At 48.1% G+C, this 27,414-nt stretch overlaps 1 protein-coding gene and 1 long non-coding RNA gene across 2 annotated transcripts in view; one reads left to right on the top strand and one right to left on the bottom strand.

Moving 5' to 3' along the window:
- LOC125962721 (uncharacterized) overlaps positions 1-27,414 on the bottom strand; it is a 49,422-nt gene that overhangs the window by 2,424 nt on the left and 19,584 nt on the right. The gene's annotated exons all lie outside the window — the stretch shown is intronic.
- On the top strand, positions 14,646-19,096 carry LOC101276171 (sialic acid-binding Ig-like lectin 14). The gene is given in 8 exon segments (XM_012539383.3): positions 14,646-14,854; positions 15,773-15,833; positions 15,900-16,283; positions 16,501-16,779; positions 16,982-17,029; positions 18,110-18,361; positions 18,604-18,742; positions 18,857-19,096. Coding segments are annotated over 8 exon segments (1,227 nt in total). The 5' UTR covers positions 14,646-14,833; the 3' UTR covers positions 18,900-19,096.

Genomic DNA, 27,414 nt, shown 5'->3' with positions numbered 1-27,414 from the left:
ATTGCTTCCTACATTTATTTAGGTTGACAATGTATGTATCATCATGCATACACGTATGCACACGAACACAATTATATTTGTTTATATTTAATTTGGATTTATATTTACCTATAATCTTGCCAAGGTTTCCTCTCTTCGCCTCTGCCCTCCACACTTCCATACACACTCCTTTCCTCTTGCCTTTTAGGGTTATTTTCCATACCTTGAAAATCCAAGGCCCTTTATCTCCACAGTTCTCTTTCTTCAACTTCATTCTCTCTTCTCGCTCAGATGACTCTTAAGTCTGTAGAGAAAGGTGTTTTGCAGGCTCTGGGTTTGACCCTGCTTCAGGGGACCCTCATGGGGACCAGCTTCGTATTCACCTGGATCTAGGTGAGGGGCCCCTTCCTCAGATGATCTAACACGTGAGCCCCCAAATCCCAAGGGAGAGTGGCCTTGTCTGTCTCTGCAGCCCTAGCCCAGAACCTCCTCTTACAATTTCCCACAGAATTGGAGGGTCCTAGAGGAGCATGGCTGGGATTGTGGGTTGAACCACTCTCTTTCCTCTGGACATGGTGAAAGGCAGGGCACAGAAGCTCAGAGGGACAGAGTCTCTGTCTCCCAGGCATCTCTCTCACCACAGCTTACCTCTGTGTACCAGGTCATACTTGCTGACTTTTCTCAGCCAGAAATATCCTCTGTCCAGTTTCATGTCTGGTCTTCTGAACTGGACCTATGGGAGAGGATGCGTGGATGGACAGATCAGTCCTCGGCTAGTGCGCTCTCAGACCATTTCCCGGTCCCTCACCTACACTGCTCTGTACTGATGGGATTTACCCCTGCAGGCTACATTTTCCAGGTACCTTCATTAGCTGGCTTCCAACTAGGGTCAGTTACTGAGTCAAATGCTGGAGATTAAAATCAAGGAGGAAAATGTAAAATCCAAGGTATTTATTTCTTCCCCTCTCTTTGCATTGTGCAACCTCTCTGGCAGCGGCTGCATCCCCTCTGAGCCTCCAGCTCCCAAAAGGGAAGACCTGCCATGGTCCAGCTTCTTCTGGGTGTCCAGATCCCTGGGCTCTGTCCCACTGCCCCTTCCCTTTGTCCTGGTGGTGGTCTGCTGTTGTTCATTTCAAGGTTGCTTTATCGTCCTGTGTTGAATTTTTTATCTCTTCTACCAGTTGTAACCAATTTTATTGATTAAATTTCTTTTGTCTTAAATACTTAGAGTGATTTCCATTTTCGTAATTGAACCTTACCTGGTAGAGATGAACAGAAGAATGGATGGATATATGGAAATACAGGTGTGATGGGAGGGATGGAAATATGGATAAGTGGATGGATGTATAGATGGGCGGCTGAGTTGAATGAATGGAAGAATAGCTGGGTGAGAATATGTTATTCAAGGAATGTGACCCTCTTACCAGTCTTAGGATTCGTCCCAGACTTTTCGTTCGTTTCATTTCCCAAGCATCGCCATTCTCCCTGAGTCTGAAATGTGTTTTCTTGTGCAATCATGAATTTGTAGACCTGAGTTCTTTCAGTGTTATTTTGTGTGATAGTCCCTTCTAATGGCTATGCTTCCCATGACCATGAAATGCTTCCGTGTTACCATAAATGAGGAGGTTCATTTCAGATCCTCACTCCATTTCCTGAAATCTGCCCCATTGTTTATGGCCACTACTGCCCACTTTTCTAGGGTATGCTTCTGATGATGGAAAAGCCTCCTGAAAATTCTGCCCAACGGGGCTTGCTGGCATTGTCCCGACTAATTGTATTTTCCTCTTAACTTGACTTTTCTTCTTTCTCCTCCCTTTTTTTTTTTTTTTTTTTTTTTTTTGCGGTACGCGGTCCTCTCACTGTTGTGGCCTCTCCCGCCGCGGAGCACAGGTTCCAGACGCGCAGGCTCAGCGGCCACGGCTGACGGGCCCAGCCGCTCCACGGCATATGGGATCTTCCCGGACCGGGGCACAAACCCGTGTCCCCTGCATCGGCGGGCGGACTCCCAACCACTGTGCCACCAGGGAATCCCTCTTTCTTCTCCCTTTAAATGAAGTGTCCCAATGATAGGGACAGAGTAAAGGACAAATTAGGTAATTAATAGTTAATCTCACTAGGGTATTGTAAGTAAAGAAAAAAGTATGGGAGACCCCTGTAAGTTAATGATCACTCAAGAAAGCAGGTTTACTTAACCACAAAACCAAGCAGGCTTGCCTAGCAGCAAAACCGTGCGACAGAAGTTTGAGACATGCCCCAAAACAATAAAACAATGGTGGCGTGAGACCCACATCCTGCCCAGTGAGCTCAGTAGGTTAATGACGCCCTAGGGCATGCTCTCTGCACACATAAAAAACAATAATTTATGGAAAGGTACTCATCGTACAGAGACCTAAAATAATTTTTACAGTCCTGCCTTGACCATGTAGGGACAAAAAACCTCCCCTGCCCAACCTGGAGGCGGAGCTGATGATGAAAGCATGACGTCTACTCAAGAATGAGGAAGGGGGCTTCCCTGGTGGCGCAGTGGTTGAGAGTCCGCCTGCCGATGCAGGGGACGCGGGTTCGTGCCCCGGTCCGGGAAGATCCCACATGCCGCGGAGCGGCTGGGCCCGTGAGCCATGGCCGCTGAGCCTGCGCGTCCGGAGCCTGTGCTCCGCAACGGGAGAGGCCACAGCAGTGAAAGGCCCGCGTACCGCAAAAAAAAAAAAAAGAATGAGGAAGGAGGTGGCCTTCTCCCCCTCCCCACTTTTCCTTTGATTATAAAACTGTAGCCCCCTAAGATCTCGGGGAGGCACCCTCTCGCCCACCCACTTGTAAGCCTCACAAGCATCCTCTTCTTTTTTTTTTTTCACTTTTTGTCATTGAAATTTTTCTCTAACAACCATAGCTTACTTTCACACTAGAATTTGTATTTTTAAAACTGTCTGGACAGGGATGGATTGAACACCTGGAAGGAATGTACAGTTACAAAATGTGGATGATAAAACCACATACTTGATATTAAATACCAGATGATACATGTAAACACATGCCAAGTTCTTAGTCTTATACAACAAGGGATGAACAGAGAGCCCCATCCATAAAATAGTTTTCATTCTCTTCCCAGAAGAATTGCTCAGCCGACAAATACCCAGACAGGAAACTTGCTGTCTCATAGTGAGAACATCAGCCTTGTGCTTCATTTAATTTATGGCTTCACAGCAGCTCGCCAGAATTTGAGATAATGTCTTCACATTCCTTATTAGTTTACTGAAACATTGCCAGAGACACAGTTGAGCCCTGAGCAGATGGCAAGCTTCAATCCCTGAAATGGGATTATAGTTCTTTCTTTGCCGGCAGTTGACAGATGTGTACCATCACATGCCTCAGGGCAAAGACTGGAAAAGCATCCTAGTCTAATCATCTGGATAGGCAGTGAAATGTCCAGAACTCAGAGTAGGCACACCAGACATGGCCACTCCAAAACCTAAGCTCTCTGAAGGCAACAGGAAACGGAAATGGTGTTTCTGGAATTGGATCATGTAGGGAACCAGATGGGATTGTGGCAATTGTGTGCAATTTAGAATGAGGCGGACGTTGGACCGATTCCCTATACCTCCCTTTGGACCTTAAGGCAAATTATGTAACAGCACTCAGCCTCAGTTTCCTCATCCACAGAATGGGTGTAATAATGAACATACTATTTAGCTGACAGGATTGTGTGAAAATTAAACACGGTACCTGATACCTGACTCTGCAACTTGCTGATTTTTATTTTATTCACTGTTTACCATGTGCCAGGAAGGTGCCAAGGGCTCGACAGGGTTCATCTCCTATAAGGTTCCAAACTTAGGTCCCTTCTCATATGCATGTTTCACTGTCCTCAAATGAGCAAGTCTCATGAACCAATGATATAAAACCCAACAGTAAAATTATACTTGGAGTTTAATGGTTACAAAAGTACTTATATACATACATACAGAAAAACAAAAGAAGAGGGTTAAACTTCATGAACCATACATCCAACTTAAATTAGAGAAACTTGCCCCCAACACTCAGAACTTCATCACTCACCCCACAGACTCCCTGTCACGCAGTTAAAAGATCCTCCCATCACTCACCTTACGCAGTCCCCACCAGTCATTCTCCCCACCAATGCCCTGGAAGAGATCACTCTCCTCAAAGACCCCCCCCCTCACCCACTGTAAATCTCCCCAATCACTCACCCTGGAAACACCCCTGATACTCAACCCCACAGATTCCCCATCACTCTCCCCAGCAAATCTATTCCAACAAACACATTCTGGGGCCTTCCCTGGCGGTCCAGTGGTTAAGAATTCGCCTTCCAATGCAGGGGATGCAGGTTCGATCCCTAGTCAGGGAACTTAAGATCCCACATGCGGCGGGGCAGCTAAGCCCACGAGACGCGACTAGAGAGAAGCCTGCATACCGCAACTTAAGACCCTACGCAGCCAAATTAATTACTTCAAAACAAAACAATAACAAACACATACTTCTTCATCAGCCAGACCGTGGTTTCCTGCATAACACAGAAGGCCTGTGGACAAGGAAGCATCTGCCCTCTGTGGTCTGCTCTCAGCAGGAGGGTCCAGATTGTCCCAGGAACAGGCAGTCCAGGATACGCTGCTCCCTGTGTCTGCCCCCAGGCTCCTGAGAACTATTCCTGGGGCTGGGGGACATTAGGGGAAGTGATTCACCACTTGGGGGGCTGTAGGAGGCAGTGGTTGATTGGGAGCAGGGGCTTCAGGGATCGGAGGGCTTTGAGGCTCACCTTGTAACACACGCAAGGGGGACAGTCACTGATGGAGGACATATGAAATCAGTAATTGCGGTGCTAAGCACAGCATGTGGGAACCAGGGGATGGGAGACCTAGGGGGTCCGTGATGGAGGTTTGCGAGGGTGACCGCATTGCTTCCTGGGCAGTGAGTGTTGGGGTCCTTTGGGGATGAATGAGTGGGTCGACGTTGGCCTCTCCTTGGGTCCCTGTGGACATGGTGAGGGTCACTGATGGGGCAGATTGCTGGTGGTTTCCTATTGGAATGGGTTATTTGAAGCCCCACATGGGGGATTATTTAGGCTGCCGTGTTTACCAAGTGCCAGGTAGGTGCTCAGGGCTTCACAGGCCCCATCGAATGCCACTTTCAAACCTGTGATTAATCCCTTCCCACACATCTTGGAAACTACAGCTAAAGTCACAGCTTCGTATTCTCACAGTTAAAAGGTGGCAGAGCTGTGATGAAGTTGCATTAAGTGTAGTCCAAATCTCTCTTTTTTTTGTTTTAATGCTGTTCGACTTTTCTGAGCTCTGTCTCCTGTCAGTGGCTAGCACGGTGACCTTCCCCAAGGGCCCCAGAAACTGATGCAGAGCGAATGGTGGATGAGTGACCATGTGGTCGCTGCCTTTCGAGGGCTGCTTCATGTCTCTGCAGAGCCCCTGGGTCAGGCCGCATCATTGAGGCTACAAAATCCTCCTTCACTTCCCAGCCCCACTCGCTCCTGTGGCTCTGGTTGGAGCCTTCAGATGCCCACCTATCTTTGGGCTCCTGGGAAAAGTGGAGCTGTCAGCAAGAAAGACCCAGAGGGGACATGCCTGCTGATGTGAGTTTGCCCCAGAGGCCCCAGGTCTTGGGTCCAGAGGAGCAGAATGGATCATGTGAGGTGAGCAGGAGCTCCAGAGTCAGTTCTCCAGCACGTGAGGGCAGACACAGGAAGCAGCAGGTTCTGGACTCCCTGTCCCAGAGATACTACTCAGCAATAGAATGGAATGAACCATTGAGGCAGGAACCAACAGCATGCAGGAATCCGAAGGCGCCAGACGTAAAAGAGGACACAGTTATGATTCCGTTTTTATGAAGTTCTAATATGGCCAAAACTAAGCTATGGCGATAGAAATCAGTAAAGGCTGCCTCAGGGAGGCATAGTATAAGGAAAGTTGGAGTAGTGACGGAAATATTCTACATCTTGATTGGGGTGGATGAATGCATTTATCAAAACTCATTAAAACCTGTGTACTAAGCAAAGGAAACCGTAAACAAAACGAAAAGACAACCCTCAGGATGGGAGAAAATATTTGCAAATGAAGCAACTGACAAGGGATTAATCTCCAAAATATTCAAAGAGCTCATGCAGCTCAATATCAAAAAAACAAACAACACAATCAAAAAATGGGCAGAAGACCTAAATAGACATTTCTCCAAAGAAGACGTACAGATGGCCAACAGACACATGAAAGGATGCTCAACATCACTAATCATTAGAGAAATGCAAATCAAAACTACAATGAGGTATCACCTCACACCAGTCAGAATGGCCATCATCAAAAAATCTACAAACGATAAATGCTGGAGAGGGTGTGGAGAGAAGGGAACCCTCTTGCACTGTTGGTGGGAAGGTAAATTGGTGCAGTCACTGTGGAGAACAGTATGGATGTTCCTTAAAAAACTAAAAATAGAGCTACCATACGACCCAGCAATCCCACTCCTGGGCATATACCCAGAGAAAACCGTAATTCAAAAGGACGCATGGACTCCAATGTTCATTGCAGCTCTATTTACAATAGCCAGGACATGGAAGCAACCTAAATGCCCATCGACAGAGGAAAGGATAAAGAAGATGTGGTACCTATATACAGTGGAATATTACTCAGCCATGAAAAGGAATGAAATAGTGCCGTTTGCAGAGACGTGAATCGACCTAGAGAGTGCCGTACACAGTGAAATAAGTCAAAGAGCAAAACAAATATTGTATAATATCGCTTATGTGTGGAACCTAGAAAAAGATACAATGAACTTATGTGCAAAGCAGAGGGAGAGTCACAGATGTAGAGAACAAACTTATGGTTACCAAGGTGGGGGGAGGTGGGATGAACTGGGGGGTTGGAATTGACATACACACACTACTATGTATAAAATAGATAACTAATGAGAACCTACTGTATCACACAGGGAACTCTACTCAGTGCCCTTTGGTGACCTAACTGGGAAGGAAATCTAAAAATGACTGAATGTATGTATACATACAGCTGATTCACTTTGCTGTACAGCAGAAACTAACACAACATTGTAAAGCAACTCTACTCCAATAAAGATTAATTTAAAAAAAGAAAAAAAATTTTAAACAACAAAAATCCTGTGGACTAGACATAAATACATTAAATAAAAATTATTCACATATATATTTATATGTCATACATAAGTGTATATCACACATATATGATAAAATATGTATGTAAGATACTGTAATGGTGGATACATGACATTATGCTTTTGTCAAAACCCATAGCATTGTGTAACACAAAGAGAGAACTTCACTGTGAACTATGGACTTTGGTTGATGATGATGTGTCAGTATTGGTTCATTATTTGTAACAAATATACTACACTAATGCAAGATGTTAGTAATAGGGAAGAATATGAGGGGGTTAGGGTGCCTATGGGAACTCTCTGTACTGTCTGCTCAATTTTTCTGTAAACCTAAAACTGTTCTACAACAATAAAGTCTATTGATTATTTTAAACATTTACTTGTGTATACATCTATTATTTATAAATGTACCTAAATATATATTCATTATATGTAAATTATATCACAATAAAAAAAATGAAGCAAGACACAGGCAATGACATATAATATGATTGCACTTATAAAAAGTTCAAAAATAGGTTTATCTGAACTATACTTTTTTAATAAATTTATTTATTTATTTTTGGCTGCGTTGGTTCTTCTTTGCTGCGGGTGGGCTTTCCCTAGCTGCGGCGAGTGGGGGCTACTCTTCGTTGTGTTGTGTAGGCTTCTCATCTCGGTGGCTTTTCTTGTTGCGGAGCATGGGCTCTAGGTGCGCAGGCCTCAGTAGTTGTGGCACGTGGGCTCAATAGTTGTGGCTCGTGAGCTCTAGAGCCCAGGCTCAGTAGTTGTGTTGCACGAGCTTAGTTGCTCCGCGGCATGTGGGATCTTCCCAGACCAGGGCTCGAATCCATGTCCCCTGCGTTGGCAGGCGGATTCTTAACCACTGCGCCACCAGGGAAGCCCCTGAACTATAATTTTTAGGGATACATTGGTGATAAAACTATAAAGAAAGCATGGAGGGCTTCCCTGGTGGCGCAGTGGTTGAGAGTCCGCCTACTGATGCAGGAGACATGGGTTCGTGCCCCGGTCCGGGAAGATCCCACATGCTGCGGAGCGGCTGGGCTGGTGAGCCATGGCCGCTGGGCCTGCGTGTCCGGAGCCTGTGCTCCGCAACGGGAGAGGCCACAACAGCGAGAGGCCCGCGTACCGCAAAAAAAAAAAAAAAAAAGCAAGCATGGAAATGGTTAATGTAAAAGCCAGGATCATGGATACTTTTAGGAGGGATACACAGTGTTGTGACCAGAGACACATAGATTTGATTGCATCAAAATGAAGGTTCACATCAAATAGAGGACAACTGAGATCAGTTCAATTGAGAAATGACAGAATGGGAGGAATTATTTCCTTCATTTAAGCCCACAAGAGCTTTTTGACTAGAATGTACCAAAACTTTCACAAATCAACAAGAAGAAAAACAAGCCATCATAAAAATAGCAAATGACATGAATATTTATTTCAGAAATGTGGAAATATGAATGGAAAACAAGTCCATATTGAGATGCTGAAACACACTGGTAGTTGAAGAAAATTCAAACCGAAACGAGATACTGCTCTACACACATCAGGTTGGAGAACCAAGAAGGCAGATAACAGCAAGGGTAGCAAAGATGTGAGGAAGTAGGAACCTCATGCTCTGATGGTGGGTGTGTGGACTCTTGAGCTATTTTGGGAGCTGGCGATACTCGATATCTCAAACTGGCGATATTTCGTGAACTGAGTGCGTTTGCTTTGTGATAAGTCACTGTACTGCACACTTACCCATTTGTATCTTCTGAACATTATACACTTCACCATAAAAAAATTTTTTTTTAGCTGATACCAAGTGGAAGTAGCCAGGGAAAAAATGTGTACTGTATGATACCATTCACATAAAGGTCAAAAGTAATAAAACTTTGAAATCTAGGGATGCATATTTTGTTGGTAAAAATATATTATTCTCTAAGGTTAATAATAGGGATGAGATCAGAATCTTTAGAGAAGTTGGGCTTCCCTGGTGGCGCAGTGGTTGAGAGTCCGCCTGCCGATGCAGGGGACGCGGGTTCGTGCCCCGGTCCGGGAAGATCCCACATGCCGCGGAGCCGCTGGGCCCGTGAGCCGTGGCCGCTGAGCCTGCGCGTCCGGAGCCCGTGCTCCGCACGGGAGAGGCCACAACAGCGAGAGGCCCGCGTACCGCAAAAAAGAAAAAAGAATCTTTAGAGAAGTTGATAAGGAAAGCTCCACGGTCCTTCTGTGTAAACCCTTCGAATAGATAAATCACAAAGAAGGATTACAGTTAATTTAAAAAGATGGGAAAGGTTGTTTATAATCACATCAATGCAAAGTAAAGAAAAGATACAATACTGTTTCTCTACTCTTGAATTAGCAAACATGAAAGAAGTCAAGCACACCAGGCACTCTCATATGAGTAGGGCACTTTTGGAAAATGTCGTGCTGGCTTCAAATGGAACTGGAGGAATCATCTCCACATACCGTATCAATTAGAAACGCACTTCATTCTAAGTTACAAAAAAAGCTGACTTTCAGGAACCTTAACAAATAGGGCGGGACTTCCCGGGTGGCGACACGGGTTCGATCCCTGGTCCGGGAAGATCCCACATGCCACGGAGCAGCTAAGCCCGTGCATCACAACTACTGAGCCTGTGCTCTAGAGCCCGTGAGCTACAACTACTGAGCCCACGTGCCGCAACTACTGAAGCCCGCACGCCTAGAGCGTATGCTCGGCAACAAGAGAAGCCACCGCAATGAGAAGCCCACGCGCTGCAAAGAAGAGTAGCCCCACTCACCGCAACTAGAGAGAGCCCGCGCTCAGCAACGAAGACCCAACACAGCCAAAAATAAATGAAACAAAAAACCCAAAACCAAACAGGGCTTTATTTTTCTCATGAAACAAGAAGGGGTGGGGGGAGGGGAGAGCTGCTGCTGGCTTTGATTAAGTGGCTTGGCAGAATCTACAAGACTTTCCAGAGAGTAAAGAAGGAAGAAGGAGAGGCAAAGGATTGGCCCCAGGCCAGAGGATCGGCCCCTCCCTGATCTTCTCCTTCCTAGGCAGACCCAGTCCTTCTGCCTCAGATGGTTTTCTGCCCTGAGGTCCAGATCTGTTTCGTGTCTAGTCAGACCCTTCTGTACAATCCAGTTACTCCTAAACTCAAGAGCCAATACTGCTTCAGCACCACGGACAGCGACACCCCCCTGCTTCCTGGGGACGAGATGGTGTCTTGGCTGGAAAGAGCAATCCCGCTGTGGGTAGGTTCTGATGGGAAGGTGAATTGGGAGAGGCTTGGGGACTTGATATGAACAGGATCAAGGCCTCCCTATCTACGTCTGTCTAGACTCCAAGAAACCTATCTGGGGAAAATAGACCCCCAAACCCCCCATGTGTCTTAAGGGGAGTGGGGGTTGGTCTTCAGGAAGAGAGAGTCAGCGTTTCAGGGTTCAGGAAGAGTCCACCCAGCTGTGGTCCCAGGAGAGAAGAGCGCAGCTTTCACTTCCCCCCGGCAGTGGCCCGAGGGAGAGATGGGTGTTTCTGTTGAAGGGAGAAGTTTGACATAGAAGCCATACACTTCAACCCAGGAAGCACCCCCAGCTCTCTTAGCACCCCATGGCCGCCCCCATCTCCAAGCTGGGAAAGGCTATTCAGATGGCGTCAGGCGAATCTAGATTATCCTCTGCAGCCCAGAAATGCTGCTGCCACTGTGGCCACAACCGTGAGGGCAACAGATGTGAGGAAGAGGTTTCCTGGCAGGGCAGCAGACAGAGACTCAGTTTCCTGCAGTGGTCCCTGGAGGTTGGCGCAGGTGCGATCTGTAACCTTTACTCAGTGACGGTGAAGGAGAACCTATGCATCCCATCCCGTTCTCCATTTCAACCCATGGATTTTCTGGACTGACTTTAGCCCATTCGACATCCACCTTCAGATCCTGGAGGTGGGCAGCAGACATTGTAATCCCCTTCTGGCCACAGACCCCATCAAAACCTGGAAGAAACAATCTGGGGCCAATCCAACCTTCTGTGGGATCCAGGGACCCACAGTTGCTCTCTAAGCATCAGATTCTCCAAGATGCGGGGAAGTGGGAATACTTTAAGGTAGAGAAATATTATGTGAAAAAGGACTCCCAATATATCTGAATGTGACAAGTAGCCAGGGATCCCCAGGAGAGAACCCCAGAGACAGGAACACATGTACTCCTTATCTGGAGGGTGGAGGACTTGTTGAGGACCCCAGGGGAAGCCGAGGTGGAGTCTCAGGGTCTCCCCTCTGGGGTCTGAATCATTTTCTCCTCTTCAGCTTGTTACCAGATACCCCAAACCTACATCCCTTTAACCTGAAGTACAACCGTTTTGGAGTCTGAACAGCCCAAAGTCCAGTAGGAGGATGCTTCTCTCCTCCATGGGGCCCAGGGTCCCCCATTCCTTATTATTCACCCATATGTTCGGGTCCCAAGATCATGACACCAGGATATGTGTCTATGTGTAACTGATTCACTTTGCCGTACACCTGAAACTAACACAACACTGTAAGTCAACTAAACTCCAATAAAAATATTTTTAAAAATAAATAAAATTTTTAAAAAGGATCAGGACACCAGCCCTACGTTGTCAGGAGACCTTCCTAGGAGGTGATAGGTCTATGTATAGAGCCATCTGAGGAGTTCAGCTCATGGCTACAAACCTATACGTGATTTTTCAGGCCTGATCATAGGCAAATGCAAAAGCTTTCCTTGGCTGGCCTCACGGGCGTGCTGCACTGTAGTCTCTGAAAGGAGTTGCAGCGAAGGACTCAGACTGCCCTGGCCCATCGTGCTGTTCACATTTTTGCATTCCTAGCTCAGATGACTTTATTCTTTGGTCTGTTTATCTGAAGCCTTGGGCAGAGGTCTTCAGGCATCTCCACCGAAGCCTCCTCGTAGAGGAGAAGCAGGAAAAATTGGAGACACTTTTCCCCACTCTGATTCAGGACTCAGTACATTTCCATTCCCAACGCCACCCCCAACCCAGGGTCCTTAGACCCACTAGAGCTTTTTGTTCTGGGTCCCGCGTCCGCGAGACGACCCCCATGTCTGTGCTGGTCACCCTGACCATCAGCAAAGGTTCTCTCCTTGGATAATTTTAGCCAGGCTCTTGAAGCTCTTTTTCAACAAGTTCTTGAGTTCTGCATCTATCTTTGCATCGTCCATTTTTTTTCCAAGAATCCTGGTAAGACAGTTTAACCAAAATCCCTTACCCTCAATGTCTGATGGGGTTCCTCACCCTTCACTAGCCCCCAGCTGATACCTGATCACCCTGGCCGACCTTCAGCAAGAAGCCTGGCAGGTCGGTTTAGCCAGAATCCCCCTTTGCCCCTGTGTTTCCTCTTAGTAATTTTCCATCCGCTGACCCCTCACCCCGCTCCTTGGCAATAAATTCCCACTTTGCCTTGTTGTATTCAGAATTGAGCCTGATCCCTTTCCCCTGCTGCAAAGCCCCACTGCAGGGGTCCCTGCGCCTGTGACAGTGGTCCTGAAAAAAGTCGGCTTCACTGTTCTTTAACAAGTAAGCGATTAAAGGCTTAATTGTTATTTTCATTTTGACTCCTTGCTTTAATCAGCTGGTCCCTGAGGAGGGACCCAGCTGCAGAGCCTGTGGGACCTGATGTGTGGCCAGAAGCCCAGCCTGAGAACGGAGAAGAAAGCACAACCGTCCCCACCTCACCACCCTTTTGTGGATCCAACCAAAGAAGTTAAGCCACCATATCTTCCCATGATGGAAGTAGAAAATATTTTCTGTCTCTATCCCGAATGCTCCCAGAACCTGGCTTTTGGCCCCATCCAAGGAAATGGCACAGGTAGGAAGGAAGCTCTCCTCTGTGGCACTGACGGAGGTGGCAACTAGGAGAGGGCTAAAGGCGGTCAGTGCAACGCCTCCCGTTCGCATCACCCGTCTGCTCCCGGCCATCTGGCTGCCGCCCTCTCCCACCCCTGCCTGGCAAAACTCTCACCTGGGTCACCAGTAACCACCTTGTTCTCTTCCTGTCTCCCCGGCCGGGCTATCTCAGTCACAACTACCACCTCCCCCTCCAACCCGCAATTAAGCTTAAGCCCGTGCGCACCGCACCGCACCGCGCCTGAGAGCGTGCGTGTTCTCACGACTCCGCCCAGGGCCCTCTCCTCCCCCTCGGTGAATGTGTCCATGTGTCCACCTCCAGGGACAACTCTGCTTTCTTCTCAACCCCTGTCGTCCCAGCCCAGACCCGCACATGTATACCGCAAGCTGTTAACTCAAATATTCATTACGTAGCATACTTTATAAATTTTTTATTTATTTTATTTATTTTGCGGGGCGACGGATCTTCCTTGCTGAAAAGAGCATGGGCTCAAACAGATAACTTCCATGCCATTGTTCATAGCAGCAAGATTCCCAGCAGTGGTGGAACCAGTCCCAGCGCCCAGCAACTGAATGGATGAACCAAACGTGGTAACACCTACAATCAAGTATCATTCAGCCTTTCAAAGCAACGCAAATTCTGACACACGCTACAACGCCGGTGACTCTGGAAAACAGTGTGCTACCTGAAAGAAGCAGACACAAAGGGACAGATATCGTTTGATTCTGCTTATACGAGCTCCCTACGAGGCACATTCATCGAAACAGAAAGTAGAATGGTGTTGCTTGCAGCTAGGGGATGGGGATGGTGAGGAGTTATTGTGTAACTGCAGCAGAGTTTCTGTTTGGGATGATGAGAACATGCTGGAGATAGAGTGATGACGGTTGCACTAACGTTGTGTATGTACTTAGTGCCATTGAATCGTACCGTATACAATGTTTCAAATGGTGTTTTGTTTTATGGTGATTTTAGAAACGAGAAGTACTTCTGTCCTCATGGGAATGTCGTTATGTGGACAAGAACTTTTCAAAGAAATGATAAGTAAAATGAGAGCATGTCAGCTCTTGACAGGTTTGGAGGAAAATCACACAAGGACGTGAGCATGTGACATATTGGTGTGGGGAGGCAAAGGGATTGGGGGGAAGATGGGAGGATGCTGCAGACCCCGTGCAAGGCGACTGCAGGCCAATGCAGGATTCTGGAAGCCTTTGAGGAGAGCGGACATAGGATTAGACCCTCATTGAGGTAGGATCCTCAGGCTGTTGTGTTCAGAATCAGCCAGAGTGGGTCCAGGGCAGCAAGAAAGAGATGTGGCAGGACCCTGCTGGGTACTCCAGGCAGGAGGTGATGGTGCAGTGGACCGAGGAGATCGTGTAGATAGAGAGGATATGTTTTGAATATGTTGTGAAGGTCAAGCTAACAGAAGTTTCTAATGGATGTGGTAGGTGAGGGGAAATGAGGATCAAATATGATGCAGAAATGTATGTAGAGAGCTGGATATGAAAGTCTGGGGATCAGAGGAGGGGTCCAGGGTAGAGACCTTAAATTGTAGAGTTAGTGTAAGATGACAATAGATGAGGTTAAAAAAAGTGGGTGGGGTGGGATGATAAGAGTATGATACTTCCTCAAAAACTTAAATATAGAATTAACACATGATCCTGACTTTCACTTCTGGATATCTCTCAAAGGGAACTGAGAGCAGGGACTCCAGGAGATATTTGCACACTCGTGTTCCTAGTAGCGTTATTCACTATAGCCAAGTGATGGAAGCAACCCAGCTTGCCCTCAACAGATGAAGGGATAAGCAAAACCATGGAATATTATTCAGCCTGAAAAAGGAGGGAATTTCTGACACTTGCTACCACACGGATGAACTTTGAGGACATTACGGTAAGTTCAACAACCTAGTGAAAAAAAGACAAACACTACATAATTACGCTTTTATGGGGTAGACAAAGGAGTCAAATTCCTCGAGAGAGAAAATAGAACTGTGGTTGCCAGGAGCTGGCAGGAAGAAGGAAGAAGGATTGGTTGTTTAGTAGGTACAGAATTTCAAGGTTTTCAACTTGAAAAGAGTTATTTTTTTACTAGATTAAAAAAAAGTCATACTCATTAAAAGAAAATACCCAGTATGCTGCCGGACACTCGGCAATCTCACCACTGATGCAGCTCTAAAGCCCGACAGTGCTGCCTGTTTGGGGAGGAAGTGATGGGCCCGGGTGGGAGCATCTCCTGGGCAGGGACCAGGCCAGCCGTAGCCCTTCTGGTCTCCAGGTCACCAGCCCAAGATGCTCAGTGTTGGGGGAAGGAGTGAAGGCATGATTGGCGGCTGCCTTCACGTCACCCAGGAGCCCCTTCTTGTCTTCTGCCCCAGACGCTCACACAGACCCTAAAGAACCCGACATCTTGCGGGACCGACCACCCGAGGGTCTAGGTGAGGCTGGGACCCTCCAGGTCAAGACAGGAGCTGAGCGGCTCCCTGGTGTAGACAGCGGTGCTCAGACGGGAGGACCTTAGGAGGCTCACCGTGTCCTACGCCTCCGTGTCCTCAGAGGCTCTGGTGCTGGAAGGACCCACCCGAGATGGGGGGCAGGGCAGGGCTCTCCTCCTTGCCTGCTCCTCTCTGGGCAGGTCTCCGGGGTCTCTGGACTGAGGGGTGTCCGTCCGCTCTGTGCGGAGGGGGGCCGAGCTCTGGCTCTGCAGTTCCTCTTCTGTGAACACCTGGGTCTCGTGTTCCTCCCCGGCTTCCCGTGGGTCTCCCCGCAGCCTTACCTCCCTCTCTCCTTCCCCTTCTCTTTTCACACACAGGACGCCCAGAAGCCCTCCGTCTCAGAGATGCTGCCGCTGCTGCTGTCCCTGCTGTGGGCAGGTGGGTGGGCTGCGGGGAGAGGGCTGGGCAGGGCAGGGGCTGTGGCTGACCCTCGTTTCCCCGCAGGGTCCCTGGCTCAGGACAGAGAATACCGGCTGGAAGTGCAGGAGTCCGTGACGGTGCAGGAGGGCCTGTGTGTCCGCGTGCCCTGCTTCTTCCACCATCCCCGGGCCTACTGGGACTACTCTGTCCCATCTTTCGGCTACTGGTTCCAGGAAGGGGCCAGAACCGACCAGAATCGTCCAGTGGCCACAAACGACCCAGGTCGTGGGGTGCTGACGGACACCCAGGGCCGATTCCACCTCCTTGGAGACCCCCGGACCTACAGCTGCTCCCTGGACATCAGAGATGCACGGCAGGGGGACACGGGGACATACTTCTTTAGGGTGGAGTGAGGGCCTTTTGTGAAATATAGTTATTTAGAGAACAAGCTCCACCTGCATGTAACAGGTAAGGATGGTGTCAAGGAGAGGACACACAGACACAGGGGCCCTGAGGGCCCCCAGGGCAGGGCTGGGAGGGGACCCCCTGTCTTCTCATCCTGGGAGGGGCCCAAGGGGACCTAGGAGGACAGGCCGCTGCGGCTGGCCTGGGGCAGAGACAGCTCTGAGGGGCACACTCGGGGCCCCCCATCCAGGGCCTGGGTCTGTTTCTCTCTCCTCTTCAGCTCTGACACAGACACCCGACATCCACGTCCAGGGGACCCTAGAATCTGGCCTCCCCAGGAATATCACCTGTGCAGTGCCATGGGCCTGTGAGAGGGGGACACCCCACACCTTCTCCTGGACCGGGGTTGCCCTCCCTTCCCTGCACCCCAAGGGCCCCCACTCCTCGGTGCTCACGCTCACCCTGGGGCCCCAGGACCACGGCACCAACCTCACCTGTCGAGTGACCTTCCCCGGAGCTGGCGTGAGCACAGACAGAACCATCAGGCTCAACGTGTCCTGTGAGTGCGGGGCCGGGACGCCGGGGCCCTGAGGGCGGAGGGCGTTGGGGACGGGAGGCCTGGGTGGGATACTTGGGGACTCTTCTTGGAGGCAGGCTGGGAGGAGAACGAGGAGAATGCTGAGACCCCCCCCCCCATGGTGTCATGTTACTCATGACACCTCATCATGCTGCAGGAGGACATTTCTTTCTTTCTGTTCCAGATGCTCCACAGAACCTGGACATTCGTGTCTTCCGGGGAAATAGCACAGGTGGGAGAAAAGTACCTGGGTGGAATGGAGGTCAGATGCAGGGATGTTGTGAAGATGGACAGAATCAAGCCCATCACTCATCCCCTCTCTGCTCCTCCGTCTGCCCTCTGCCCCCCAACCCTGTCCCCTGGCAGGGCTCACTTTAGGGCCACTGTGGATTCCTAGTGACAACTCACTGTCACCTCCGCTTGCCCCCTCCCTTCCCACCTCTTCTCCCTCCTCACTTTCCCAGGACATCCCTTCGCGGATTCCCTGCCTCCTCCCTGTCTCCGTCTCTCCCGCAAGGAGACTGAGTTCCCAAGCTGGGTTCTGCAGGATTCCAAGGGGAAGCTCGTCTACTCCGGGGTTTCCAATCCTACCTCTGCCCTGAAGACTCTCCCAAACCTCTGTCCTGAGTGCCCTCCACTCCCCCTGCAAGGGACACTCCGATATGAGTAACCCGAGCCTGGATCTCGGCAATTCCTTTAGGCTCCGTGTCTCACCCAATCGTCCCCGGGACTCAGGGAGTTTTGCGACGTTGACTTTCTGAGAATGACTCACGTCAGCCCCCTCGTCCATCCCCGTGACCGCAGCTCCAACCCAGGCCTCCATCCTCTCTCTGGCCTGGATCCGGACCAGCCTCCCCTCTGGCCTGTCAGCCTCTAGTCTTGGCCCTGTCCAGCCTGCAAGAATGGGGACCCCAAAGGGATCTCTACATGCCCCAGATCTGACCCTACGACTTTCTTGCTCAGAACCCTCCCATGGCTCCCTGGGGCTCTCATCACCTGCGTGCAGGCCTCCAAGTGGCCAGACCCACGGATGTCAGTGCCCTGCACAGTTTCACACATCAAGGGCCACGTCCTGGGATGTTCTCTCCCAGGCCTAGATCTGGCCGACTCTTCCTCAAGCGTCCACAGCCCCCTGTCCTGGGATCAGCAGGTTGCCTCTCCTTCCCCCACCTCACCTCATAGACTGCCCCCCGTCCTTGGCCTTGCCTGCAGTGCCTGTCTCAGAGCCGCTGTTCCCGTGTCTGGGAGGACAGAGGGAGAGAAGGGCCTCTCAGCCTTGCCCTTCTAGCTCTCTCTGTCTCTCTAATCCCAGAGATCCTGGGCAACGCCACCTCCCTTCGAGTCGTGGAGGGCCAGTCCCTGCGCCTGGTCTGTGTTGTCGACAGCAACCCACCCACCAGGATAAGCTGGGCCCGTGGGTGCCTGACAGTGAGCCCCTCACAGCCTTTGGGTCCTGGGGTCCTGGAGCTGCCCCACGTGGTCTTAGGGGATGGAGGAGAATTAACCTGCCAAGCTCAGCACCCGAGGGGCTCCCTCCGTGTCTCCCTGAACCTAGTTGTACAGGGTGAGTATAAGCAAGGATGCCTGAGTTCCGAGCTAGGGTGGAAAGCAGGCTTAAGGTGTGGACTTACAGGGACTTCCCTGGTGGTCCAGTGGTTAAGACTCCATGCTTCCAACGCAGAGGACGTGGGTTTGATCCCTGGTCGCAGAACTAAAATCCCATATGGCAAGCAGCGTGGCCAAAATAAAAATAATGGTGTGGACTTACACCTATCATCCACCTTCCTCTCTCTTTTCGTCCTCCAGGTGTCTCCTCTTCCTTCTCCCAAGTCTCTGGGGAGCGGAGAGAGGGCTCCTGGCCCCTGGTCCTCACGTTGCTCAGGGGGGCCCTGATGGGGGCTGGTTTCCTTCTCACCTATGGCCTCACCTGGATCTACTATACCAGGTGAGAAGCCCTTCTTAAGGTGTCCCTGATTGGGGGACACCTCCGTCTTGTCCTTTCCAGAGCAGACCTTCCACGAAACTGGTCCCTTGTTTCAGAACTGTGTTTCCCTTACAGGTGCAGAAACTCACAAGGGAATAGGCTTGAGAGGTGTGACTGAGTTCCCTTCTTCACAGTGATGCTTCAGAGGTCTATGAACAAGGAGGTCCCGGGTGACTTGAACCTGCTTCCCTTCCAGAAATAGCATCTCTTCACATCTGGCCTCCAGGTTTCTTCCTGATAGTTCTCCATGAGTGGTTGTGAGGGCAAGGAGGAAATAGATATTTTTATTATTAAATTGAACTATGCTCCGTGTAACATGTTTTCTTCTCTGTGCTTATACCTTAGCATAGTTTTGATATGCCCGTAGCATGACCCATAATATATTGTTCTAAATCCCATGATATGGTATTTTTTAAAGTTAATTTGAAAGAGATTTTTTTAATTAGAAAAATTAACTATTTTATATTTATCCACATATGAACCATTTCCATTGCTCTTCATCCCTTTGTTGTAAAAATAAAATCCCCTAAGGAAAAGTAAAAATAAGAGGAATTCTCTGTGGAAAGAACATATTTAGAAAATGGACCTGGTGTGGCTAACAGGTACCCCCAATAAAATGGAGCCAGGCAATCGTGACAGACCTAGGGTTCAGTCACGTACTCTGAGTTCTTAGAAAAACCACGAACGAAAACTATAAGGACTTCTGATTGTGCTAAGGGTCCTACCTGAAAAACCCCTAAGGAGATGCTCCAGTGACAGCCATCATTGGAAACTTCTGGTCAGGCTGCAGTGACTTGCGGTCAGGCTGCAAGGGCCATCCAGTCCCCTTTTATAAGTCTCCCAACTGTGGCTTCTTTGGCTTGTGCTTTCAAACACCCCTCACCCCTTCACCTCCAAGGAACGTACTTTTGGTTACAGCCAAAGGCTTCTTATCCCTGGTTTGCAAACCTTGCAAACAATAAAGCTGTCCTTTTGCATTAAGATAACGCTGCCTCTTTTCTCAGATTTATTTCTAATTTAAGATGACAGTATAGTTTCTCTAGAGTATCATTTTCCTTTTACCTGAAGATCTTTTCATATATTTTTGTAGTGTATGTATGCTGGTGATGAATTCTCTCAGCCACTGTTTGTCTGGAAAAGTTTCCATGTACATTAGCTTTGGAAGGATATTTTTGTTGGATTAGGAATTCTAGGTTAAACTTTTCCCCGTTCTGTTGTTTAAATTCTTTTGGCTTGCCTAGTTTCGCCTTATTTTCATCTTTCTTTCTTTGTAGTTTATATTTTTCTGTAGCTGGTTTTAATATTTTCTCTTTTTCACTGGGTTTTAATAATCGAATAATATGTGTCTTGGTGTGTAAATGTGTGTGTGTGACAGAGAGAGAGAGACAGAGATTATCCTACTTGGAGGGTGTTGAGTATCTTGAATCTGAAATTTTATAGTAGTGATCAAATTTATAAAAATTGAAGCCAGTGTTTATATATATATATATATATGTATTTTTTTTTCTATTCCCCTCTGGGTCTCCAATTTTACATATGTGATAATGCCCAGTATTATCTCATTATCAGCTCTGAGCATCTGTTCACCATTTCCAACCTTTTTTCTCTATATTCTTCAGTTTGAATAGGATCTGATGCTACATCTTCAAGTTTACTGATTATTCTTCCACAATATTGAATCTGCTGTTAGTCTCATTCAGTGAAATTCTCACTTCAGATAATTTATTTTTTTCTCTAGAAGTTAATTTCCTTGGTTTTTAATCTTACGTTTCTTCTTTTATTATGTTGATGTTTTCCTTTACATCCTCGAGTATATGGATAATGTTTGTAATCAATGTTTTCATGTTTTTGTCTGCTAGGTCTGTCTCCTCTGTCATGTCTAGGCCTGATTCCACTGAAGGATTTTTCTCTCACCGAGTGTCACATGTTCCTGCTTCTTTATGTGTCTAGTAATGTTTCACTGACTGCTGAACGTTGTCAATTTTTTGTGGCTGATGACTTGGTCTTGTCTTTCTTTAAATAATACTGGTCTTTTTCTTTCTTTTTTTTTTTTTTAATACTGGTCTTTTTCTTGACGGTAGTTATTTGTGTGTTGGGTCAATACTTTAAAGGTTCTTTGATTTTTATTGAAGTAGTGTTGGTGTACGATACTGTGTTAGTTTCAGGTGTACTACGTAGTGAGCTGACATTTGTATACATTATGAACTGATCACCATGATAAGTCTAGTAACCATTTGTCCCAACACAGAGCTATTAGAATATCACTGACCGTTATTCCTTCTGCTGTATATTACTTCCCTATGGCTTACTTATTTTATAACTGGTGATTTACACTCCTTAATCCCCTTCACCTATTTTGCCCACCACCCCCTCCCCACTGGCAACCACCCATTTGTTCTCTGTATCTGTGGGTCTGTTTTCATTTTGTTTTGTTTGTATGCGTTCTTTTTTTAATTTATTTTTAAATATTTTTTTATTCTTTTATTTTTTGCGGTACGCGGACCTCTCACTGTCGTGGCCTCTCCCGTTGCGGAGCACAGGCTCCGGACGCGCAGGCTCAGCGGCCGTGGCTCACGGGCCCAGCCACTCTGCAGCATGTGGGATCCTCCCAGACCGGGGCATGAACCCGTGTCGCCTGCATGGGCAGGCGGACTCTCAACCACTGCGCCACCAGGGAAGCCCCCCCTTTTTTATATATATAAATGTATTTATTTATTTTTATTTATTTTTGGCCGCGTTGGGTCTTTGTTGCTATGCACGGGCTTTCTCTGGTTGTGGCGAGCGGGGGCTACTCTTTGTTTCGGTGCACGGGCTTCTCATTGCGGTGGCTTCTCTTGTTGCGGAGCACGGGCTCCAGGTGCGCAGGCTACAGTAGTTGTGGTGCGCGGGCTCAGTAGCTGTGGCTTGCGGGCTCTAGAGCGCAGGCTCAGTAGTTGTGGTGCATAGACTTAGTTGCTCTGTGGCATGTGCGATCTTCCCAGACCAGGGCTCGAACCTGTGTCCCTGTGTTGGCAGGCGGGTTCTCAGCCACTGCGCCACCAGGGAAGCCCCCATATATCTTTTCAAATTAGTGTTTTTGTTTTCTTTGAGTAAATACCCAAAAGTGAAATTGCTGGATCATATGGCAATTCTATTTTAAATTTTTTGAGGAACCTCTGTACCGTTTTCCACAGTGGCTGCACCAATTTACAATCCCACCAAAGGTGCACGAGGGTTCCCTTTTATCCACATCCTCGCCGACACTTGTTATGTGTTGTCTTTTTTATCATAGCCATTCTGACAGGTGTGAGGTGCTATCTCATTGTGGTTTTGAGGTGCATTTCTCTGAAGATTAGCGATATTGAGCATCATTTCTTGTGTCTGTTGGCCATCTGTTTGCCTTCTTTGGAAAAATGTCTATTCAGGTCCCCTGCCCATTTTTAGTCAGGTCGTTTGGTGTTTTTGATGTTGGGTTGCATGAGTGTTTTGTATATTTTGAATATTAACACCTTATCGGATATACTGTTTGCAAATATTTTCTCCCACTTAGTAGGCTGTGTTTCTGTTTCGTTGATGGTTTCCTTCACTGTGCAAAAGCTTTTTAATTTTTTGTAGTTCCATTTATTTATTTTTGCTTTTGTCTCCCTTGCCTGAGGAGACAAAAAGATGTTGTGAAGACCAATGTCAAAGAGCACACTGCCTATGTTTTCTTCTAAGAGTTTTATGGTTTCAGGTCTTACATTTGGTCTGTCTAGTATAGCAGCCGGAACAGACTGAGACACCACAGGAACATTTTCTTATGAGGACATCGCATGTTTGGTGTGCCTGGGTAGACGTCATTTATTTGAGAATGACACTGTGAGAGATATTGAGGTGTTTTAAATTTCAGGAAAGGTGGGTTTGCAGTGAGGGAAGCGGATGGTTGTGGGGACTTAGTGTTTGCTTTGATATGCTCTCCCCCGGCAGAGACTCAGTTGTACTGAGGTGCAGTGAAAAGAGCAGAATCATTATTTGTAGGTTCAGTGAGAATGGATGCAGCCTTTTTGGATGAGCAACGTTTGCAAATGTGTCCAGAGCCTGAGAAATATTCCCTAAAGAGCTGCAGTTCTTCAGGACTCTGGACAGCAGAGATCCTGGTGACTGGGGCTCAAGGGTCAGTGTGTGCCAGGGAAAATGGAGCGCCCTCTAGGGGCAGCATCCTGAACTGCAGCACAAGCAGTATGGGCGGGAACTGGGACAGGTGTATCTGAATGACACAAAGATGCTAGCCAGGGGGTGTCTGAGATACTCCCTTCCCCCCAACAAAGGCTCCTTAGCACCCTCAGGGCCTCAACTACAGCCAGACCCAGACTCTTCATTCACCACTGGAATGCTTCCCTACATCTCCTTCATTCATCCCTCCTAATAAGTCCAGTCCTCAGGCCCACACCCAGCACCCTTCTAGGGCAGAATCCTGAACTACCTACCTACCTACCTCTCTTCCCCCTCCTCAGCTGCTCCCACCCCATACCTACCCACCCACCCCCAATCTCACTTCCTCTCAATATCTATCTTTGTCCCCGTTGTGACCTCAGGGACAGACAAAGCAGGTGTTCAACATCTGTTGAATTAGAGCAGGAAACCAGAGGCTTGTAGAGTTTTTTTCTTAAGGAATAGGCTCAGAGAAAAATCTGAACATTCTTAGGCAGAGAAGGCAGATACGAGGATGACCGATAAAGATTCTCGTGGACTCAGGTAGCCCCTAGTCTGTGGTCTAGCCAAGGGTTGGGAGGGGGGAAGGCTGGCTTGGATGAGAAGGCAATTGCAAAGGGGGGAGGTGCTCTGGTCACACTGAGAAAAGGTGGAAAGTTCAGAGGAGGTCAAAGAAATGACCAAAAATCTGGAAAAGTGTACGGGTGGGGAAATGTTGGGGCAGGTTGGTTGTAAGGTCAGGAAAAGCATTTCCGAAGAGATGGCCTTTGAGCAGAGAACAGTGAAAAGGGGGGCAGCCACGGGCAGCAGCTAGTGTCATGTTCTTGAGGCAGAAATGAATTTGGTAAATGTGAGAAACAGAGTGGGGATCGCCGGCGGGAGTGCAGAAGTAAAGTGGAGTGCGTTCCAAGTGAGTTTGCAGGGGTCACTGGGGGTTACCTCAGGTCGAGTTCTATAGGTTATGGTGATGAGTTTGGGTTTTCTCCTACATATGGTAAGATGCCATTGAAATGTTTGGGCAAGAGGGTGACTTGATCTGATCTATGTTTTAAAAATAACTCTGGTTGTTGTGTTGAAACTGCCTTACAGAAGGGGCAAAAGTAGAAGCAGGGAACTGTATTCAGTAGTCTGGGACAGAGTCTGAAAAAGAATGGAAAAGAGTCTGAAAAAGAATGTCTATATATGTATCACTGACTCACTTTGCTGTACAGCAGAAATTAACATAACAATGTAAGTCCACTATACTTCAATAAAATAATTTTTTTAATAAAGAGGCAGGAAGAATCATCAAGAGGTTTTTTTTTGGTTTTTTGGGGTTTTTTTTTGCGGTACGCGGGCCTCTCACTGTTGTGGCCTCTCCTGTTGCAGAGCACAGGCTCTGGACGCACAGGCTCAGCGGCCATGGCTCACGGGCCCAGCCGCTCCGCGGCATGTGGGATCTTCCCAGATCGGGGCACAAACCCGCGTCCCCTGCATCGGCAGGCGGACTGTCAACCACTGCGCCACCAGGGAAGCCCCTGGAGACATTTTTAATTGTCACAACTGTGATGGGGGGAGGGAGGCAAGTGGCATCTAGTGGGTGGAGGCCAGGGATGGTGCTCAACATCCTACAAAGCTCGGGGCAGCTTCTACTCCCCAAGAATTATCTGACTCAAAGTGTCAATAGTGCTGAGATTGAGAAATCTTGGACTAGGGTAATGAATGGTAGTGGGGGTGGGCATAAGTGGATAGATTTTTTTTTTTAATATTTAAAAATTTGAACTGACAGGTCTTGCAGGGACTGAGGCAAAGGAAGACATCAGAATGATGCTAGGATGTGGGCAGATGTTGGTACCACAAAACAATAACATTTAGACAACTGAAAAGGAGAGGGTTTGAGATGAGAAATAAGAGTGCTGTGTGAAAATTTAGATCCTAAGTTTGAGATGCCCATTATGTCTTCCTGAGTCCATGTCAGGTAGACAGGGAAGGATTGAAATATATACTTTAGGAGTCATCAGCGTGTTTCTTTATTGTTGTTGTTGTGTGTCTTGTGATCATTTATTTTAGTTTGTAGTTTAACTTCATTTGGAAGCAACCAGAGACTCACAGGAGGTTGCAGAGAAACGTACAGTGATGTGTCATGCATTCCAGTTACCCCCAGTGTTAACATCTTACACAACTGGAGGGCAATATGAAAATCAAAAAATTGATATTGGTAGTACAATTCTGATTACCGATTTCAAAGTGTGGGCCCGGGGGGAAGCTCCCCACACCACCAGGCAATTCTCCACGCTAGCTGGGCATCCTACAACTCAACGCAACTCTGACACCACCTACCTGGAGATAGTGTCAGATCCCACGGGTTAAGGGCTCAGTCCCATAAGACTGCCCCCCCGCCCCCCGCTTCAGATGCCAATCACAAGTCCATGTTGTCACTCGTGCTTCTGACTGATGGAGTATAGATCGGAGGTTCTCATGACCCATTTCTTGGGTTCAGTGGCACACACAACACAGAGAAACAGTCTACTTCTGAGATTACTGGCTTATTATAAAAGGATATAACTCAGGAACAGCCAGATGGAAATGATGCGTAGGACAAAGTATGGGGAAAGGGCTTGGGGCTTCCATGCCCTCTCTTTGGGGAGGTGCACCACTCTCCCCAAATCTTCACATGTTCTCCAACCTGGAAACTCTCTGAACCCCATACTTTTGGTTTTTATGGGGGCTTCATTCCATAGGCATGTCTGATTAAATCATTGGCCATGGGCGACTGACTCAGCCTCTAGCCCCTCACCCCTTCCGGGAGGTCAGGGACTGGACTGAAATTTCCTACCTTCTAATCACATGGTTCGTTCCCCTGGCAACTAGCCCCCATCCTTCTGTGCTTTCCAAAAGTCACCTCATTAACAAAACTCAGGTGTGGTGGAAAGGGGTTTGTTATGAATAGCAAGACACTCATTTCTGGCTCTGAAGTGTTTTCAGGAACTGAGGACAAGAGACCAATATTAGAACAAAAGATGCTCCCACTGCTCTTATCACTCAGGAAATTCCAAGGGTTTTGGGTGCTGTGAGCCAGGAACCATGAGCAAAGACCAAAATATATACTTACTGTAAATCACAATATCACATGTAGCATGCTTTTTTTTTTTTTTTTTTTTTTGCGGTACGCAAGCATGTGGGATCTTCCCGGACTGGGGCACGAACCCGTGTCCCTGCATCAGCAGGCGGACTCTCAATCACTGCGCCACCAGGGAAGCCCGTAGCATGCATTTTTAAAGTCATGGATGAAATAGGACATCTAGGGAGAGTGATCCTGATGCATTCTAAGATTTAGGGGTCAAGGGCAGAGGCGGAACCATGAAAGATGAAGACGAGTGTCTAGAAAGGTAGAAGGAGAAACCGAGGAAGTAATGGTGTCCTCTGTACGCTATGGGCAGCCCGACTCCGGCAGGTACCTCCGAGATGGCAGTTCTAGGTGACAGGGGAAGCCAGACTGAAGTGTTTCAAGAAGGAAGGGGTGGGGCTTCCCTGGTAGCGCAGTGGTTAAGCATCCGCCTGCCAGTGCAGGGGACACGGGTTCCAGCCCTGGTCCGGGAAGATCCCACATGCCGCGTGCCGCGGACCAGCCGGAGAAAGAGGATTTCACCGCCCAGGGTCAGAAGGGAAGGGGTAAGGGACTGAAGTAGCACCGACAAATGGGGTCAGAGGACCAAGACAACTGAGAGTTGCAAGGCAAATTTTATTATGCTACGGTTGCAAATTATGTAGACTAGAAAAAGGGAGGTTACCAGATGGTGGTTTACGTTATCTACAGACTGTCTCGGCTTCAAGGTTAACTTCCCTGGGAGAAAACCCATAAACCCAGAATCATCAAAAATAACCTGCACGTGCAGGGGGGAGACAGCTTTGCTTGTCTCATTTTACATTCTTTCTGGTCTCTGGGCCCTGGTGATTTATCTCCCATGGAATGGAACAAGGAGGGGAACAAGTAGGCACAGTCCCTTTGAGCGGCGGCCGCATGCCTGGCATGTCCGTAGCCTGCTCTCAAGGCTGACTGCTTCCCACAGCCGCGGAGCAACTAAGCCCATGCGCCGCAACTAGTGAGCCTGTGCGCCGCAACTACTGAGCCCGCATGCCACAACTACTGAAGCCCGCGTGCCTAGCACCTGTGCTCTGCAACAAGAAGCCACCGCAATGAGAAGCCCATGCAACGCAACAAAGAGTAGCCCCCGCTCGCCGCAACTAGAGAAAGCCCGTGTGCAGCAACGAAGACCCAGTGCAGCCAAAAAATAAATAAACAAATAAATTTATAAAAAGAAAAAAGAAGGAAGGGGTGACTGAGCACACCAAATGCTGCAGAGCAGGCGGCATCCAAATGAGATGAGAATAGAAATTACCTATGGGTTTTAGCCATTTGAGATCTTTGGTGACCCTGACAAGAAGAGGTTGAGGGATGTAGGGATGGAGGCGAGATTGGACTC

This window comes from Orcinus orca, chromosome 20, assembly GCF_937001465.1.
Source record: "Orcinus orca chromosome 20, mOrcOrc1.1, whole genome shotgun sequence".
Classification (NCBI taxonomy): Eukaryota; Metazoa; Chordata; class Mammalia; order Artiodactyla; family Delphinidae; genus Orcinus; species Orcinus orca.
The sequence above is the reverse complement of the archived record's forward strand: the minus strand, read 5'-3'. Positions and strand labels throughout refer to the sequence as shown.